This window comes from Myotis daubentonii, chromosome 11, assembly GCF_963259705.1.
Source record: "Myotis daubentonii chromosome 11, mMyoDau2.1, whole genome shotgun sequence".
Classification (NCBI taxonomy): Eukaryota; Metazoa; Chordata; class Mammalia; order Chiroptera; family Vespertilionidae; genus Myotis; species Myotis daubentonii.
Genome location: NC_081850.1, coordinates 65,920,902 through 65,939,674, shown reverse-complemented (window position 1 = coordinate 65,939,674; position 18,773 = coordinate 65,920,902). Strand labels below are relative to the sequence as shown.

At 43.7% G+C, this 18,773-nt stretch overlaps 1 protein-coding gene and 1 pseudogene across 1 annotated transcript; one reads left to right on the top strand and one right to left on the bottom strand.

The window, feature by feature from the left end:
- The first annotated feature begins 453 nt into the window (after nucleotides 1–453).
- LOC132212292 (olfactory receptor 1J4-like) lies at nucleotides 454–18,102 on the top strand. The gene is made up of 2 exons (XM_059657724.1): nucleotides 454–950; nucleotides 17,160–18,102. Exons 1-2 carry the CDS (start codon nucleotides 454–456, stop codon nucleotides 18,100–18,102), a joined length of 1,440 nt encoding a protein of 479 aa, XP_059513707.1.
- Nucleotides 2,605–3,669, bottom strand: LOC132212296 (ADP-ribosylation factor 1-like; annotated as a pseudogene).
- Nucleotides 18,103–18,773: the final 671 nt, after the last annotated feature.

The following is an 18,773-nucleotide window of genomic DNA, read 5'->3' as shown; positions in this document are numbered from 1 at the left end:
GAGCAGACACCCAATGCAGGAGCTGCCTCCTGGTGGTCAGTGCGCTCCCACAGCCAACCTCCCAAAGCTCCTCCCCGCAGTGGGCTGACCTCCCATGGCCCCTTCCGCTGGCCAGCCGGCCCCCCTGATAAGTCCCAATTTCTGGTCAGGCCGAGGGACCCCACCTGTGCATGAATTCCAGCATCAGGCCTCTAGTGTTTGAATAAAACAGTGAACCCTCTCTTGCTTCTGTGTGATGATGTCTGTTTACTACTTTGGGGTTCAATGTTTTCCTGGAGCCAGACTACAATGGAGGGAAGTTGTATACATTCACAGATATGAGAAATTAATATGAAAGTATTTAAAAATGGTTTTCCCACAGAATGACAGTATGGGATATAATGGTCCTGGTCATCATGTTTAATTTCCTGAGATTCCCACATTTTCTTCCTCCCCAGCAGACAGAAGAGCAGCATGAGGCCTGAGAACCAGAGCAGCGTGTCCCAGTTCCTCCTCCTGGGGCTCCCCATCCCGCCAGGGCAGCAGGGCGTGTTCTTCACCCTGTTCCTGGGCATGTACCTGACCACGGTGCTGGGCAACCTGCTCATCATCCTGCTCATCAGGCTGGACTCTCGCCTGCACACGCCCATGTACTTCTTCCTCAGCCACTTGTCCTTCTCTGACATTTCTCTCTCCTCTGTCACTGTCCCTAAGATGCTCAGGAACATGCAGACTCGGCAACAATCCATCTCCTATGTGGGATGCATTTCTCAGTTGTATTTCTTCATACTTTTTGCTGGTCTTGACAATTTTCTTCTGGCTGTGATGGCATATGACAGGTACGTGGCCATCTGTCACCCCCTGCACTACACCACCATCATGAGGGAGGGGCTATGTATGCTACTGGTGATGGGCTCCTGGATTACTGCCTGTGGCAATTCCATGTTGAACACCCTCCTCTTGGGTCCACTGTCCTTCTCTGCTAGCAATACCATCCCCCACTTCTACTGTGACCTTGCAGCGCTCCTGAAGCTGAGCTCCTCTGATGTCTCCCTCAATAAGCTGATGATTTTCACTGAGGCAGGAATGCTTTTCTTTTTGTGTTTTGGTGTTATTTTGGGCTCCTATATCCGTATAGGGACTATCATGCTGAGGGTCCCTTCCACTAAGAGACTCTATAAAGCCTTTTCTACCTGCGGCTCCCATCTCTTTGTGGTGTCTTTATACTACGGGACATCTGCAGGTGTTTACTTTTCCTCCTCATCATGGGGTTCTAAAGACATAATTGCTTCAGTTATGTATACGGTAGTTACTCCCATGCTGAACCCCTTCATCTACAGCCTGAGGAACAGAGATATCAAACAGGCCTTAGACATGTGTGTCAATAGGGTTAAGTTCTTTTAGCAGCAATCACTAAATCCTCTTGTTACAGTCAGGAGCATAGGGAGATAGATCTGCTAAAATTATTGTATGGTTGACACCTCCATATAACTTTCCTAGAATATGCATTCTCTTGTCATGTATAACCATTGTTATATGTGTACTAGCTCATGTTTGCTAATTGTGTTAATAATTTTTTATTCCCAATTGATAATTTTTGCTTATTCATCATCTCTTATAAGATAATACAAAATCCTATGCAAAACAAGCTACACAATCATAATTGCAGGTTTGTCTCTTTTTTGAGATATGTCATTTTTTTGCTTGTGCATTTTTAACATTTTTTATTACTAATTGTGTATTGAAAGCAGTAAGAGGTTCCATGATACCAGATAAACCAGTTCTGAGGTTTTACCCGAGATAAATTTTAACAGCTCTAGGTTCTTCAGTGTTTATCAAAATACAAAAGAAAAACGTAGAGGTTGTTGTTTTTTATGTCAATCTGACCCTTGCAGGTGAGGAAGTGAAAGCACAAAGTGGACAGGGGCTCTGAGGAGCTAGGCTCTAAGATGACTGGTCACCTTTCGGTGTTCCTACTGGTGAGACCCAGACAACCTGGCGCAAGTGAGTGTGTGTAGGGACCATGGAGGCCTCCTGTTCTGGCCTGAGTGGTCCCACCAAAGCACCTATGCTGATCTACACTGACCAGAGTGAAGGCTGGGGTCCCTCAAAGGGGTCTGAGTGGTGGCCGCACCCCCGAGCCCACCCCCATAGGCAGTGGTGTAAGCACAAGTACAGCACGAATGCTATGGGATGCAGATGACCCAGAGAGACAAAGCCAATCAGGGACAGGAAGTGACCATGCAGAATGTATTGTGGCTGGTTCTGCCCACTGCACGCTCCAGATGGCAGACAGACCACAGGCAGACTGGACTCAAACCATTACTGCAGAACCCACACTAAGCACATTTCTCCCTTCTCTGTGTTCAAGTGTCTCCTTACCTTGTATTTATACTATAAAAAATGCACTGAGATTGTATTAAAAACCAACCACCAAAATGGATCTCCACACAGATTTAAAGTCCAGAGGAGGAGCATTGCTGATCTTACAACAACTCCTAGAGGCCCCGCCCCAGGTGCCTAAAATCCCTTCTCAGTACTAAACAGTGGGTTGATTCTGTTATTTTTATTTTATTATTTTTACAATAAGAAAAACTGAGTAATATTGCTTAGGAGTAAAGAAACTGCCTCATCGGAAACAAGAACTATTTACATTAAATAAAAACCCGGTTGCAGGCTGCGTCTGCACAAGTACAGCATGATGAAGCACACTGGGACCAACCATGGAGACAGCTTCTGGCACTCACACCACAGGGGCACATCTGCCACGTGAGAAGAAAGCAGGGTGAAGGAGGGAGTGAGGGGGAAGAGAGGAGTTCGGCTCACTTCTGGTTTCAGAGCTGATTGGACAGCCAGTCCAGTCCCTCATAGAGCCCGTCCGCACTGGTGGCACAGGTAGCCTGAAGGGACCAGTTCCTGTAGCACAGGGAGTGGAGGCCCAGCTTGTCTGTGATCTCAGCTGCGTTCATGGCATTAGGGAGGTCCTGCTTGTTGAGAAGGACAGCATCCCTGAGCTCATCCTCTGCCAGCATCCACATAAGCTTCTCTCAAGCCTCGTACACACGCCCTTGGTCATTGCTGTCAACCACAAAGATGAGACCTTGTGTGTTCTGGAGGTAGTGATGACACAGAGGCCGGATCTTGTCCTGGTCACCCACATCCCACACAGTGAAGCTGATGTTCTTTTTTTTTTTTTTTTAAAGGGGAGAATGATGATTTTAAAATTTTTTAAAATATATTTTATTTATTTTTTACAGAGAGGCAGGGAGAGGGATAGAGAGTCAGAAACATCGATGAGAGAGAAACATCGATCAGCTGCCTCCTGCACACTCCTTACTGGGGATGTGCCACAACCAAGGTACATGCCCTTGACCGGAATCCAACCTGAGACCCTTGAGTCCTCAGGCTGACGCTCTATCCACTGAGCCAAACTGGTTAGGGTGAAGCTGATGTTCTTATACTCCACAGTCTCCACGCTGAATCCAATGATAAGGATGGTGGTCACAATCTCACCCAGCTTCAGTTGGTACAGGGTGGTGGTCTTCCCCGCAGCGTCCAGCCCACCATGAGAAGGTGCATTTCTTTTTTGCCAAAAAGGCCCTTGAAGAGGTTCACAAAGATAGTCCTCATGCTGTAGACTGGAGGGAGAGACACTGGCCAGAGAAACCGCGGCAGCCGTGGTGACGCTGCTACTCCAAGCCAGTCGTTGGTTTCGCTCCCACCCATTTTTAATGTTTTTATGTTGTAGAACACTCACTTATTTAGCATCATGATCTGTGCCTGGCGATCTTTCTTTTTTTTGAACTGATTGTTTTTATGCTGGCTTTTGTTGGCTTCTGGCTAATTATGTTGGTCGACTGCAATCAGTCATGATAATAATTACACTATAAAAATTGGTATGTGCTGCAAAGCAAGGCTGTTAGAAAAAGAGACTTTTTAGGAATGCATTTAAGAGCACACCACTAGTTTTATAATTAGGAAGAGTTTGTTGTAATGGGTTCCTACCTGAACACCCTTATCTACTTCTGATATTAATATAAATACTTTATATAAATACTAGAGGCCCGGTGCATGAAATTCCTGCATGGGTAAGGTCCCTAGGCCTGGCCAGCAATCAGGGCCGATCAGGGCCTACTGGATGCTGGCCGGGGCCTTCCTTAATTCCGCGCCACCCCCTAGTGGTCAGTGCACATCATAGTCAGTGATCAAGCTCCAGGTCACCTGGTTGAATTCCCAAGGGTAACACTTTTAGATTAGCCATATATATATATATATATATATATATATATATATATATATATATACATACATATACAGATATAGATAAGATAGAGATATAGATACTAGTATAACATAGTACAGTACAGTATAGTATAGTCAAGATGCAGCTTTCTTGTGGTTATTGTTTAAATGGTATTTCTTTTCCATCACTTTAAACTTTTCTTTGTCCTTATGGCTGTCAGGTGTGCATTGTTAAAAATGTAATGCTGGATATTGTTCATTTATGTAAAGCAATAATTATTATATTTCTGGATAATATTGTCTATGTACATCTGATTTAATCATAATACATTTGCATCTATTGTTTCCTTATTACTATATTTGCTATTTGATTCATCTGTTTGACATATATTCCTCTTGTCTTTCTCTGTTTTAAGTAAATATATATATTCAATTCCATTTTCCCTCTATTAACTTAGTAATCATACATTATTATTATTTTATAATTCTTTTCTCAGCTGTATGTAGGCATCACTTCTTACTTTCTATTTAGCCATTTGAGGTATACAATTTAGTGGCATTTAGGACACATATCATCCATATCTCATTTTATGACCATTAAAGAAAACTCTATAAAACATCAACTGAGTATTTTCAATTGGAAAACTGAACAAAGATATCTATGAATAAATGTGGAGAAATATTAGAATACTAGAGGCCCGGTGGAGAAGTATTAGAATACTAGAGGCCCCGTGCACGAATTAATGCACAGTTGGGGTCCTTTGGTCTGACCGGCTATTGGGGCACATTGGGGCTATCACGCCCAGTCCAGATTGGGGCCAGCGGGGGCAGGGGCGAGGGACCGTGGGAGGTTAGCAGGCCAGCCTAATTGGGGCTGATCAGGGCTGGCTGGAATGGGGGAGGGACCATGGGATGCTGGCCAGCTGGGACCGCTGGAAGTTGGCCGGCCACTGGAGGTTGGCTGTGAGAGCACACTGACCACAAGGGGCAGCTCCTGCATTGAGCATCTGCCCCCTGGTGGTCAGTGCATGTCATAACAACTGGTTGACTCATTCCAGTCATAACAGTCGCTTAGGCTTTTATAGATAGATATTGCTAAATGAAAAAAAAACACGCAATGTGTAAGAGTATTTATAGCTTGCTACTTCTTATGTAAAAGTGAAGGGGAATAAAATATACATGTGTTTTCCATTTGAGCAGAAAGATGCACCAGAATAATAAATTAGAAGCCCTAGCCAGTTTGGCTCAGTGAATAGAGCGTTGGCCTGAAGACTGAAGGGTCCCAGGTTTGATTCTGGTCAAGGCCACATGCCTGCATTGGGGGCTTGAACCCCAGTAGGAGGCGTGCAGGAGGCAGCCAATTGATAATCCCCTCTCATCATTGATGTTTCTATCTCTTTCTCTCCCTCTCCCTTCCTCTCTAAAATCAAGCCAAGAGGTAATTCAAATCCAGAGGAAGGAATATGAAACACTAAAAATGTGAACATATAGGTATAGGAATTTGTGGTATGTATGTAATTATACGTGTGTGTATATACAAATACTTATATTTGTACTCTTACACAATTTCATTTTTCCTTTCTGAAGTTCCTTAAAATCCATATAACTTCTTAAAGCAAAATAAAAAATTGTATTATTGGCTTTAAAATAAATAAATAAATAGACACTAATGAAATCATTAGCCTACAGGAGATGGGGCAGAAGAGATGAGAAGATGAGTAGAATTATTTGTGTAGTTTTGACTATGTTGTCTTTTGCAAGTAAAACATAAATATTAAAGGTGGTTAATAAAGCAAAATTGAATAAAACAAATCAGATGAACCTAACTACATTTAAAATTAACTACAAAATTTGACTAAAATGGAAAATAAAGTAGGTACCCGAAGTCAGTATTGAACCCAGTATTTTGTCTATGTCTCAATTAAAAATAAAATACTGAAGCCTGTGCATGTGGCTTAGTGGTTGAGCATTGACCTATGAACCTGGAAGTCAAAGTTTACCTGGGTTGCAGGTTCGATCCCCAGTGTGGGGTGTGCAGGAGGTAGCTGGTTAATGATTCTCTCTCATCACTGATATTTCTATCTCTCTCTCACTCTTGCTTTCTCTCTGAAATCAATAATATATGTATATATGTGTGTATATAAAAGAAAAAAGTTATCTTCATATAATATCAAATTATTTACAAATGATAACTCTTAATCACAAGGTTAACATGGAGGCTTTTCTGTAGAGAACCTGGCAGACCACCTTAGCTCACCGATCAAGAATAAAAACACTAGAGATTTCATGATGGCTGCTGAGAAGTTGGAATCTGTGCTCACTTGCTACCAGTCCCCAACCAGATTTGCAGTTAAATTGCATGGAAATCAACTTGAAAGGACAATTGAAGGATACTTGATGTGAAAAATTATAACTAAGGAGTATAGAAGAGGCCACATAGAGACTTGTAAGAAGGGTAAAGACCTCGAAAGAGAGAACCCCGCACACAGGTGGGACTGTGGCTGAGGAGGTGAGGGATATGGCAGTTGTGAAGCTCACTCCCTCTAGGAGCAAGGGGTCTCAACCCCACACAGAGATCCCCAACCCTGGGCAACAGAGTCAGGAAGAGGAGCTCGAGTAGCATCTGGTGGGGGGTATTCTGTCCATCTGGGAGATTTGGACCATATCACCCCAGGGAAATTGAACTCTTATTGTTATCAGACAGGAGTTCACACCAAATTCTGACTGCTAGGGAGGCCACACAGCCATACTCAGGTCATGTGGAGGGGTCTGCTCGCTACACCCAGAAGACAAAGGAGCCATTTATTTTCTTGAAAGCTTTTCTCTCTGAAATCAATAATATATGTATATATGTGTGTATATAAAAGAAAAAAGTTATCTTCATATAATATCAAATTATTTACAAATGATAACTCTTAATCACAAGGTTAACATGGAGGCTTTTCTGTACAGAACCGGGCAGACCACCTTAGCTTTCATTTTCTTGAAAGCCAGACAGGGACTAAACTGTGGAGTGGGAAAGAGGAACAGGCTCCTCTACCTCCAGCACACAGTCTATGCCCCTCCGTCCACCTGTTGAGCTGATTGGCCTGCCTTATCTTGTTGCATTCAGCAGGACAGAGGAGTGGCTACCTGGAATTTTCATCCTGTCCTGCTAGGTTTGAGGCTCAGTGGAGCTGGATTTTGGCCTGATTTGCAGGGTTTGGAGCCTAAATGGAGCTGAGAATGGCAATGTGGAGAGATCAGAGAGCCACACAGGGCTGCTTTTCATCTTTGTCCTGATTGGTTGGGCAGCATGGTGGTGCCAGGGATATGTTCAGACCTGGAATTTTCGACTGTGTCTCTTGGGGAGGCTTCTGTTTGGGAGACAGACAAGCAAATGCTGGGCTCTGTGGCTACATTGTGGGCAGGCAAATCCAAGCTCCCCTGCAAATTTAGCCTGCTTTTCCCTGAGAAGGAGAAGTGCCCATCACCCTCCTAAAGGTTGCAGGCACCACTCCCAACAGGACAGTGTTTGGATCATCCCTGCCCAGTCACAGACATTCCCGCTGGGAGGGTTTAGGGAGGGGGACTGGTTCACAGTGAGGATATTCAAAGTGTGAGACCCTTGGAGACTCTTGTCTGGAATGGGGAGAAAGTGCTTAGCCTCCTCCTGTGGGCTGGGCCAGCATCATCCTCAAGAAGAGACTCTTGATCTATCCCCCTGAGCCTAGGTTTGATGGCTAAGCTCCTGTAGAGGGTTGGCTGTCTATGCAACCTGAACCTGCATTGAGTCCCTCTAGAGCAGCGGTTCTCAACCTGTGGGTCGTGACCCCTTTGGTGGTCGAATGACCGTTTCACAGGGTTCACCTAAGACCATCCTGCATATCAGATATTAACGTTATGATTCATAACAGTAGCAACATTGCAGTTATGAAGTAGCAACGAAAATAATTTTATGGTTGGGTCACAACATGAGGAACTGTATTTAAAGGGCCAGAAGGTTGAGAACCACTGTGCTAGAGGGAGCTAGAGTTGAAGTCTCAGGGTTTGAAGTAGAGAATACAGTACTTTCCCCTCACATGCATGATCCCAAAGTAGGGTCCACACAAGCCCTATCTTGGCTAACCTGAGTATACCCTATAGTCCCTCTTGAAAAGGCTCTGGAGGAAGACCAGGCAACCTCAGGGGCTAGTTGGAGTAGCTGACAGGTGGAGGAAGATTATAGGGAGCCTTGGTCCTATCACAGAATGGTCCCCAGCTCTAACCAGAAAGAAGCTCACCCTTTACACAGATTGGCCACCCACCCACACACAGGTCCAGTATATGCAGATACAAACAGTGATCAGTTTTGTAGCTACAGAACATTAGCCCAAGACTTGTTACACACAATGTCTGACAGTGATCTGCACCTGAATGGCTCCCAAGTGGACCCTGAACTAACACAACCAGGGGTGGGCCTCAGACTACACAGAAGCTCGACCCAACTAGCAATACAAGCTGCACACCCAAAGGGGGATCGCAATGCAACAGACCTTGCTGGGCACACACCACCTCTGGGGGTAGTCCCTGCACAGTGTCTCATACAAGGTGATGGAGGTTAATCCTTATAATCACTGAGCCTGAAGGGTTAACTGTACTAACAAAATGCAAACAAACCTCATCTGCAACAGAGTGTACACATAACCCACAAGAGCCATTTCTTAGAGCACTCAGCTCAGGAAATCAAGCAATTGCACCACTGGTTCTCAAGAAACACCTACTATATAAGACCACACCATGAAGGGGGCATCATCACAACTCTATCTAATACACAGAAACAAGCACAAATAAACAACCAAAAAGGGGAGACAAAGAAACAGGGCCCAAATGAAAAAACAAAAACAAACAAACAAACAAAAACATACACAGACAGGAGGGATATCCAGAAAAAGAGCTAAATGAAATGGAGGCAAGCAATTTATCAGATATAGAGTTCATAGTAAGGTTTCAAGGGTTCTCTACTTAAAGAATTAAAAAGAGACCAAGAAGAGCCTACAGTAAGTAGAAGGAAGGAAATAATAAACACCAGAGTAGAAATAAATGGCACAGCGACAGAAACAACCACAACACAAAAACAAACAATACAAAAGATTGATAAAATAACAGCTAGTTCTTTGAAAGGATAAAGAAGATTGGTAAAACTTTACCCAGACTCACCAAGAAACAAAGAGAGAGGACTCAAATAAACATAATCAGAAATGAAACAGGTGAAGTAATAACTGACCCCACAGAAATATAAAGGATTACAAAAATAAAATACTCTGAACAATTCTATTCCAACAAACTGGGCAACCTTGATGAAATGGACATATTGCTAGTTTTTATTCCTTGAGTTTCTTTTATATATAATCCCAGTTGCCTTCTCTGAGATAATTTGGAATCCTTGAAGGCAATAAACACACCCAAGGCTTCAAAATGAATAACTACAGTAATGGATTTGAACTTAAAGAATAAGAATACACAAATCCATAATGATATAAAGCAAGCAAGCAAGCAAGAAAGAATATGAGCAAGTTCCTTCTTATAGGAGAATACAACTAATCTACACTAATAAAAGAGAAACATGGTAATTGGCGTACGACCGCTACCCTTCCCATTGGCTAATCAGCGAGATATGCAAATTAACTGGCAGCCAAGATGGTGGCCGGCAGCCAGGCAGCTGATGCGAACAGGGGGGCTTGCTTGCTTCAGTGACAGGACTCGAACGTTCCCCGCCTGACTTGCCGGCCTCTCAGCTGCAACTCTAAGTAACTATGTTGCAAATATAGAAGCTAAAAAAACCCCAGAAACCTGCTTTACTCAACGGGGCTTCAGCCAGCCGGACCGCAACATTGTATGAAATACAGATGGTAAACAAAGGCCAGAAACCTGTTTTCAGCAGCTGAGGCCTCAGAGCTAAAGCTGGCCCAGAATATAAAAAAGAAAAAAAAAAGAAAAAGAGGAGCGGTTGGGAACTTCAGTCCCAGCCTGAAAACAGCCCTCAGCCCCTCACCCAGGCTGGCCAGGCACCCCAGTGGGGACCCCCACCCTGATCCAGGACACCCTTCAGGGCAAAGCAGCCAGCCTCACCCATGCACCAGGACTCTATCCTATATAGTAAAAGGGTAATATGCCTCCCGGCACCGGGATCAGGGTGACAGGGGCAGCGCCCAAAACCCCTGATCACCCTGCAGCTCTGTGTGTGACAGGGGGCGGGGCCCACACGGGCCCTGCTCTTTGTGTGATGGGGTAGAGCCATAACCTCCCCATTGGCCCTGCCCTGAGTATGAGAGTGGCGGTGCCCCAACCACCTGATCGGCCCTGCTCTGTGGGTGTTAGAGGGTGGCGCCCCAACCTCCCCCCTCCCAAGGGCCCTGCTCTGTGTGTGATGGGGTAGAGTCATAACCTCCCCATCTGCCCTGCCCTGAGTGTGACAGTGGCGGCGCCCCAACCACCTAATCAGCTCTGCTCTGTGGCTGATAGAGGGCGGCGCCCCAACCCCCTGATCCGCCCTTCCCTGAGTGTGACAGGGGGCGGTGCCCCAACCCCGATTGGCCCTGCTCTATGCATGACAGGGTAGAGAGCCCCAACGCCCCTGATGGGCCCTACTCTGTGAGTGACAGGGGGGAGCTCCTCAACCCCCTGATTGACCCTGCTCTGTGTGTGACAGGGTATGGAGCCCCAACCCCCCTGATGGGCCCTGCTCTGTGCGTGACAGGGGGCAGTGCCCCAACCCCGATTTGCCCTGCTCTATGCATGACAGGGTACAGAGCCCCAACGCCCCTGATGGGCCCTGCTTTGTGCGTGATTGGGGGTGGCGCCGCAACCTCCCCATCGACCCTGCCTTGAGTGTGACAGGGGGTGGTGCCCCAACCCCCCAATCGGCCCTACCCTGAGCATGACTGAGGGTGGCATCGCAACCTCCCAATCTGCCATGCTCTGTGCATGACAGGGGAAGGCGCCCCAACTCCCCAATCGGCCCTGCTCTGAGCCCGACCAGGGGCTGCACCTAGGGATTGGGCCTGCCCTCTGCCACCCGGGAGCAGGCCTAAGCTAGCAGGTCGTTATCTCCCGAGGGGTCCCAGACTGCAAGAGGGCACAGGCTGGTCTGAGGGACCCCCCTTCCCCCCGAGTGCACAAATTTTTGTGCACCGGGCCTCTAGTAAATATATAAAAAATGATAGAATTGGAACAATCACTATTTGGCCACCACATTTGTAATAATTTTCTCATATGAAAATCACTAATGGATGTTAAGTATAACAGCTGAAATTTCAATAAGCAAATATTTCATGGTTATATAGTATCAAAATATGTACCTAAATGATACCTACTAATTATAAGGTTAAAATAGTAACTAAAAATGTCAACTTTACAGTAGAGAATCTGGCACATACTACCTTAGCTAACTATTCAAGGATAACTTTTTATGAGGCCAGCATTATCCTAATTTCAAAACCAGATAAAGACACAACAAAAAAACAAATTACAGGCCAATATCCCTGGTGAACATAGATGCTAAAATCCCCAACAAAATACTAGCAAATTGGATCCAGCAACATATTAAAAAATCATACACCATGATCAAGTGGGATTTAATCCAGGGATTCAAGGCTGGTATAATATTCGCAAATCAATAAATATCAGCACATAAACAAATTGAAAGACAAAAACCACATGATCATATCAATAGATGCAGAAAAAGCATTTGACAAACTCCAACACCCATTTTTTAATAAAAACTCAGCATGGTGAAGTCCTGGGGGGGAGGGCAGGGGGCAAACTAGAAGGGGTCCTTGGGGGAAAAAAGAGGATATCTGTAATACTTTCAACAATAAGGATTAAAAAGAACTCAGCAAAGTGCGAATAGAGGGATCCATACCTCAACATAATAAAGGACATATATGATCAACTTATAGCCAAAATTATACTCAATGGGCAAAAACTAAAACCATTTCCCCTAAGAACAGGAACAAGAGAGGGATGTCTGCTTTCACCACTCTTATTCAACATAGTATTGGTATTTTAATAGCCACAGCAATCAGACAAGAAAAAAAAAAGGCATCCAACTTGGAAAGGACGAAGTAATAAAAGGAAGTAAGAGCATACAATGGAGTAAAGACAGTCATTTACATAAATGGTGCTGGAAAAATAGACAGATACATGCAAAATAAAAAATAAAAAAGAAAGAACCACTAACTTACACCATACACAAGTAAACTCAAAATGGATAGAATACTTAAATATAAGTATGAAACCATAAAAAACTAGAAGAAACCATAGGCAGCAAAATCTCAGATATCACTTGTAGCATTATGTTTGCAGAGATATCGACTAGGGCAAGAGAAACAAAAGAGAAAAACAAATTAGACTACATCAAAATAAAAAGCTTCTAAACAGCAAAAGAAACCATAAACATAATGAAAAGGGAGCCTACTGTATAAGAGAACATATTTGCCAATGATACATCTGATAAAGGATTAATATCCAAAAAATATAAGGAACTCATACAATTAAACAAAAGGAAGACAAACAATCCAATTAAAAATGGGCGAAAGACCTAAATAGACACTTTTCCAAAGAGGACACACAGATAGCCAAGAGACATATGAAGAAATGCTCAAAGTCACTGATCATCAGAGAGATGAGATTTAAATTCAAACTACAATGAGGTATCACCTTATACCTATCAGAATGGCTACCATCAACATATCAACAAATGACAAGTGCTGGTGAGGATGTGAAGAATAGGAAACCCTAATACACTGCTGGTGGAATGCAGCTTGGTGTAGCCGTTATGGAAAACAACATGAAGTTTGCTCAAAAAAATTAAATATGGAACTGCCATTTGGCCCCGTGATTCCACTTCTAGGAATATATCCTAAAAAACCCAAAACACCAATCAGAAAGAATATATACACCCCTATGTTCACAGCAGCACATTTCACAATAGCTAAGATCCAGAAATAGCCCAAGTGCCCACTAGTAGATGAGTGGATAAAAAAGCTGTGGTACATTTACATCATGGAATACTGCACAGCAGTAAAAAAAAAAAAAAAAAAAAAAAAAAAAAAGGATTTTTTACCTTCTGAGACAGCATGAAGGGACCTGCAGAGTATTATACCAAGCAAAAAGACAGCCAGAGAAAGACAAGCATCACATGATCTCACTTAAATGTCGAATCTAATGAACAAAATAAGCTGATGAACAAAATAGATCCAGCGACAAAGTAGCATGGAACATACTGTTGAATCTCAGATGGAAGGTAGGCATGGGAGGGTGGGTGGGAAGAGATCAACCAAAGAACTTGTATGCATATACGCATAAACAATGGACCAGATATTAGTATGGTGATGTCTTGGGTAGGGAGTGGGGGCAGGCAAGAAGGGTTGATCTGGCCCTACCCGGTTTGGCTCAGTGGATAAAGTATTGGCCTCGGGACCGAAGGCTCCCAGGTTCGATTCGGGTCAAGGGTACATGCCCGGATGCAGGCTCAATACCTAGTTGGGGGTGTGCAGGAGGCAGCCAATCGGTGATTCTCTCTCATCAATGATGCTTCTATTTCTCTCACCTTCTCCCTTCATCTCTGAAATCAATAAAAATATATATTAAAAAAGAGAAGTGTTAATCGGGGAAAAAAGGGGGACATATGTAATACTTTCAACAATAAAATTTTTATGAAAATTTGTTTAAAAAGGATAAAAACACTAGCCTTGGAATCTTTATCATATGCCTTCTGATAATATGCACTGTGGTATATCAGCTAAAAATCTAAGCCTGAAATATACACACAAACATACATACATATAAACATATACACACAGAGAAGGTAAACATAGTAGAATGTTAAACATTGGGGAATTGGCTGAAGATTGACCAGGAATTCTTAATATCATTATTACAACTTTTCTATATCTTTAAAATCATTTCAAAATAGAAAGTTGAAAAATGTTTTTTCCCAGCTGGAGCAATGCCCAAGAACAAAGCAGTCCAGGGCATGACTGGAATCAGGGACACTGTCCCCTAGGACTCCAGTCCCTCTGGCTCTTGGACACACAGCTCCCAAAGGGTAGTCAGAAATCAGCCACAAGCTTGGGGACTTGGCTGTAGTCTCTCATTAGCAGTTAAGTGTCATCTGTGGACTCATTTCTCTGGAGCCGGATAAGGAAAATGAAAGTCTGTAGAAGTTCCAAGAGCCCAGATATTGCTTCTATGTGTGTAGATGTTAGGTCTCCTGAAGAAAACCTGAGGAGATGGGCGACAATATGCAGCAGAAGGTGTCTGAACTCACCAATGAGCCCAGGTGAGAGGAGCTGGAAATTTGCCTTTGCTGATGGACCTGCCTGTGTGCTAGTGTGTTCATGTGTGAGACTCTGAGTCCATGGCCCTGTGTGTGTGCACGTATTGTATACACTTGTATATGTGCTGTTTGATAGTTGTCTGTATATGTGCTATGGATCTGACTCACAGTCTCATTTTAGTGTATGTAGACCAAGTTCTCAGCCTCCTGGTGTGTGGTTAGGGACTCCTGATTCATGTCTGTGATCGGAAACACTGGCATCACAGCTGAGCATCTGGAGTGATACTGTGGTCTGTGCTGCTGGACAAGAAGATGCCGACCTCATAAGGAACCAAGGTCAGCTCAGAGGGAGCTCAGACCTCTGCTCAGTAATGTGTGGTGCATAGTGAGCTGTGCCTGTGGGTGACACTTTTGTGTATGAGAGCTGGAAGTTATGTTATTGGATTTTCTGTGTGTGGATGTGACCATGTGTGTGTGACCATATGCATGGGTGTTGGTGTTGGTTTAATGACTGTGCCTGTGACTGAATAGGCCTAATTGCCCCATGCTGACTGCCCTCCCCCAGCAAGGGGAAGGTCAGATGGAGGGAAGCTCGTTAATACACTCTCATTAATAGGAGAGTGTATACTGTTTGTTGTAGCAAGTGTGTCTGGTTGTGCATATGTATTTTGGTGTGTTTCTTGTAAGATTTTTGAATTGTTTGTGGTATTGTGTGATTTTGCTGAGTCAGTGTAGTGTTTGAGTTATGTATATGTTGTGAGATGAGTGTTCACCAAGTGCATCATGAAGCAGGTGTGTTGATGTGCATTGTGAGTGTGTTTTGTGGTAAGAGGTGTATTATTGTATGTGTGTATATTTAACTTTGAGTTATTTATGACTTGTATGTATGCATATGAGTATATATGAGATGAACCATATGTTGGCTATTCTTTCTTTAGGATGGAAATTTGGTCGGGGTGACTTACAATCTCAAATCACAAGAGTGTGTGTGTGTGTGTGTGTGTGTGTGTGTGTGTGTGTGTGTGTGTGTGTGATCTGTATCCATGACTCAAGTATTTCCTAAAGTGGCCACCTTCTGGGGCACCATTACCTGAGATACTCAAAGTCTAAGCAACACCCTGTTTTTTGAAATAGTTATGTTATCATTTTTATGTACCTGAGTGTGACTGAGTTGCTCAGCCGTTTCCAACCTTTTTTTGTTTTTACTCAATATCCCGGGGAAACAAACAAACAAACAAACAAACAAACCATAAACTCCAGGCATCATGATGTGTGAAGGAATTGGGAAGAATTACCATTAAATAATGATGAGACCTTGGGGAAGTTATATAAAACATTGGTCTCACTTTCACATCTATAAAATGGAGAATGATACAAGTTTTGTGAATCTCACAGAGGCCCTCAGTAAATAGTTATTGCATAAATAGACCTTAATGTATTTGAGAATTATTTGTCAGTTGGAATGTACATAAATATGAAGGACTATAATTATCTAGCAATGGGAAGAAAAATTTTTTCAACAACTCTGGGTCCTCACAGCTCTAAAATAATATATTGTGCTTGGCTCCTAAGCAAGAAAAGGGAAGTTTCCCGGTGTAACAGTTAAGAGCATGGTTTCTGATCACACAGACATATTAGACTGAATCCCATGAAAGTCTGTAGAAGTTCCAAGACCCCAGATATTGCTTCTATGTGTGTATATATCAAGTTATAAGCATTACATATCACATATGTAATAGATACTAATATAAACATGCATATTTGTGCACCATTTTGTACCTGCTGTACTGCTGTGTGCCTACAGAACTTGTCTCATTTATGTTTCTTAAAAACTAAAATAGGTCAAAGAATACAAATCCTTAGAGCAGCTGTGAAGAGGTTTTAAAATCTGGGAATGTAAGGCTGATGTGTGGATTTAATTAGGAAATGTAAGTAAAGTCCTTAGCCTGGTATCCAAATGTTCATCTAAATGTTCAGCAGTATTATGAAAGATACTTTGTGGACTCTTCTGGTTTTGGAGATAATCTGGCATCAATTGGGTTTTAATGCCCCCCACCCCATTTCCAGAGTGTCCCTGAGTTTATAACTGAGGGTCAGTGGGAGCCGGCAGGTTCACAGGAGGTCTGACAATGCTCCAACAACACCCACTCAGCACTGGAGTCTTAGGTTACTTTCAGGGAGAAACAACCCACACCACTTTGCAGGGGCTCACCTTCTATTCCTGCCACAGTGAATTATTATGGTTTGGTACTGGCCTGGAGTGGAATGATCCCTTCATGCTCATCAAGATGTAAACTCATAGAGGTGGGCACCTTGCTTCTCTTATTCACAGCTGCATTTCAGTCCTTATTTGAGGTTCCAAACAGACGTGATGTTAAAAGTAATATTTGAATAAACAGCGAACCCCTCTTCTATGTGATGAGGTCTTGTGACTACTTTGGAGGTTCAATGTTTTCCTGGAGCCAGACTGGGAGAGAGGAAAGAGCCATACCTCCACAGGTGTGAGAAATTAATATGAAAGTATTTAAAAATGAATGGTTTTCCCAATAATGACAGTATGAGATGAGATGTCCCGTTCATCCTTTCCAGGTTCCTGAGACTCCCAAGCCTTCTTCATCCCCAGCAGACAGAAGAGCAGCATGAGGCCTGAGAACCAGAGCAGCGTGTCCCAGTTCCTCCTCCTGGGGCTCCCCATCCCGCCAGGGCAGCAGGGCGTGCTCTTCACCCTGTTCCTGGGCATGTACCTGACCACGGTGCTGGGCAACCTGCTCATCAACCTGCTCATCAGGCTGGACTCTCGCCTGCACACGCCCATGTACTTCTTCCTCAGCCACTTGGCCTTCTCTGACCTTTCTCTTTCATCTGTCACTGTCCCTAAGATGCTCATGAACATGCAGACTCGGCAACAATCCATCTTCTATGGGGGATGCATTTCTCAGTTGTATTTTTTCATACTTTTTGTTGGTCTTGACAATTTCCTTCTGGCTGTGATGGCATATGACAGGTATGTAGCCATCTGTCAGCCTCTGCACTACACCACCATCATGAGGGAGGGGCTCTGTCTTGTTCTGGTGGCTGGCTCCTGGATTCTCTCCTGTGGCAATGCCCTTTTGCACACCCTCCTCTTGGTCCAACTGTCTTTCTGTGGTGACGATACCATTACCCACTTCTTCTGTGACCTCGCTGCACTCCTGAAGCTGAGCTGTTCAGACACCTTCCTCAATGAGCTGGTCATATTCACTGAGGGAGGAATGATTTTCTTTTTGTGTTTTGGTATTATTTTGGGCTCCTATATTCATATAGGGATCAACATGCTGAGGGCATCCTCCACTAAGAAACTCCTTAAAGCCTTTTCTACCTGTGGCTCCCATCTCTCTGTGGTGTCTTTATACTATGGGACAGCTATAGGTGTTTACTTTTTCTCCTCATCATGGGGTTCCAAAGACATAATTGCTTCAGTCATGTATACAGTAGTAACTCCCATGCTGAACCCCTTCATCTACAGCCTGAGGAACAGAGATATCAAACAGGCCTTAGAGATGTGTGTCAATAGGGTAAGTTCTTTCAGCAGCAATCACTAAATTATCTTGTTGCATTCAGGAGCACAGTGAGATAGATCTGCTAAAATTATTGTATGGTTGACACCTCTATATTACTTTCATAGTATATCCATCATCTTGTCATGTATAAGTATTTTTATATGGTTACTTTAGCTTCTAGGATTATTAATAATTTTTTATTCATAATTGATAGTTTTTTCTTGTTCATCATCTCATAATATACTAGAGGCCTGGTGCATGGAATTAATGTCCTCAGGTGGTGGGGATCCCTCAGCCTGGCCTGCACCCTCTCACAGTCCGGGAGCCCTTGGGCGATGTCCGATTGATGGCTTAGGCCTGTGGACAGTTGGCCTAAGCTCTCAGTTGGACATCCTTAGTGCTGCCTCAAAGGTGGGACAGGCTCCTGCCACCGCCACTACCCTCTCCAGCAGTGAGCCCAGCTCAGGGCTTCTGGCTGAGCACCACTCCCCCTGTGGGAGTGCACTGACCACCATGGGGCAGCTCTTGCGTTAAGTGTCTGCCCCCTGGTGGTCAGTGCACATCATAGCAACCTATTGTTCCGCTGTTCAGTCGATTTGCATATTAGCCTTTTATTATATAGGACTAGAGGCCTGGTTAATGAAATTCGTGCACGGTGTGTGTGTGTGTGTGTGTGTGTGTGTGTGTGTGTGTGTGTCCCTCAGCCCAGCCTG

Coding starts and splice junctions, on each gene's coding strand:
- LOC132212292 (XM_059657724.1), top strand. CDS start 454: ATGAGGCCTGAGAACCAGAGCAGCGTGTCCCAGTTCCTCCTCCTGGGG. Junction 951..17,159: donor ACCCTCCTCTTGGGTCCACT/GTCCTTCTCTGC, acceptor ACAGAAGAGCAG/CATGAGGCCTGAGAACCAGA.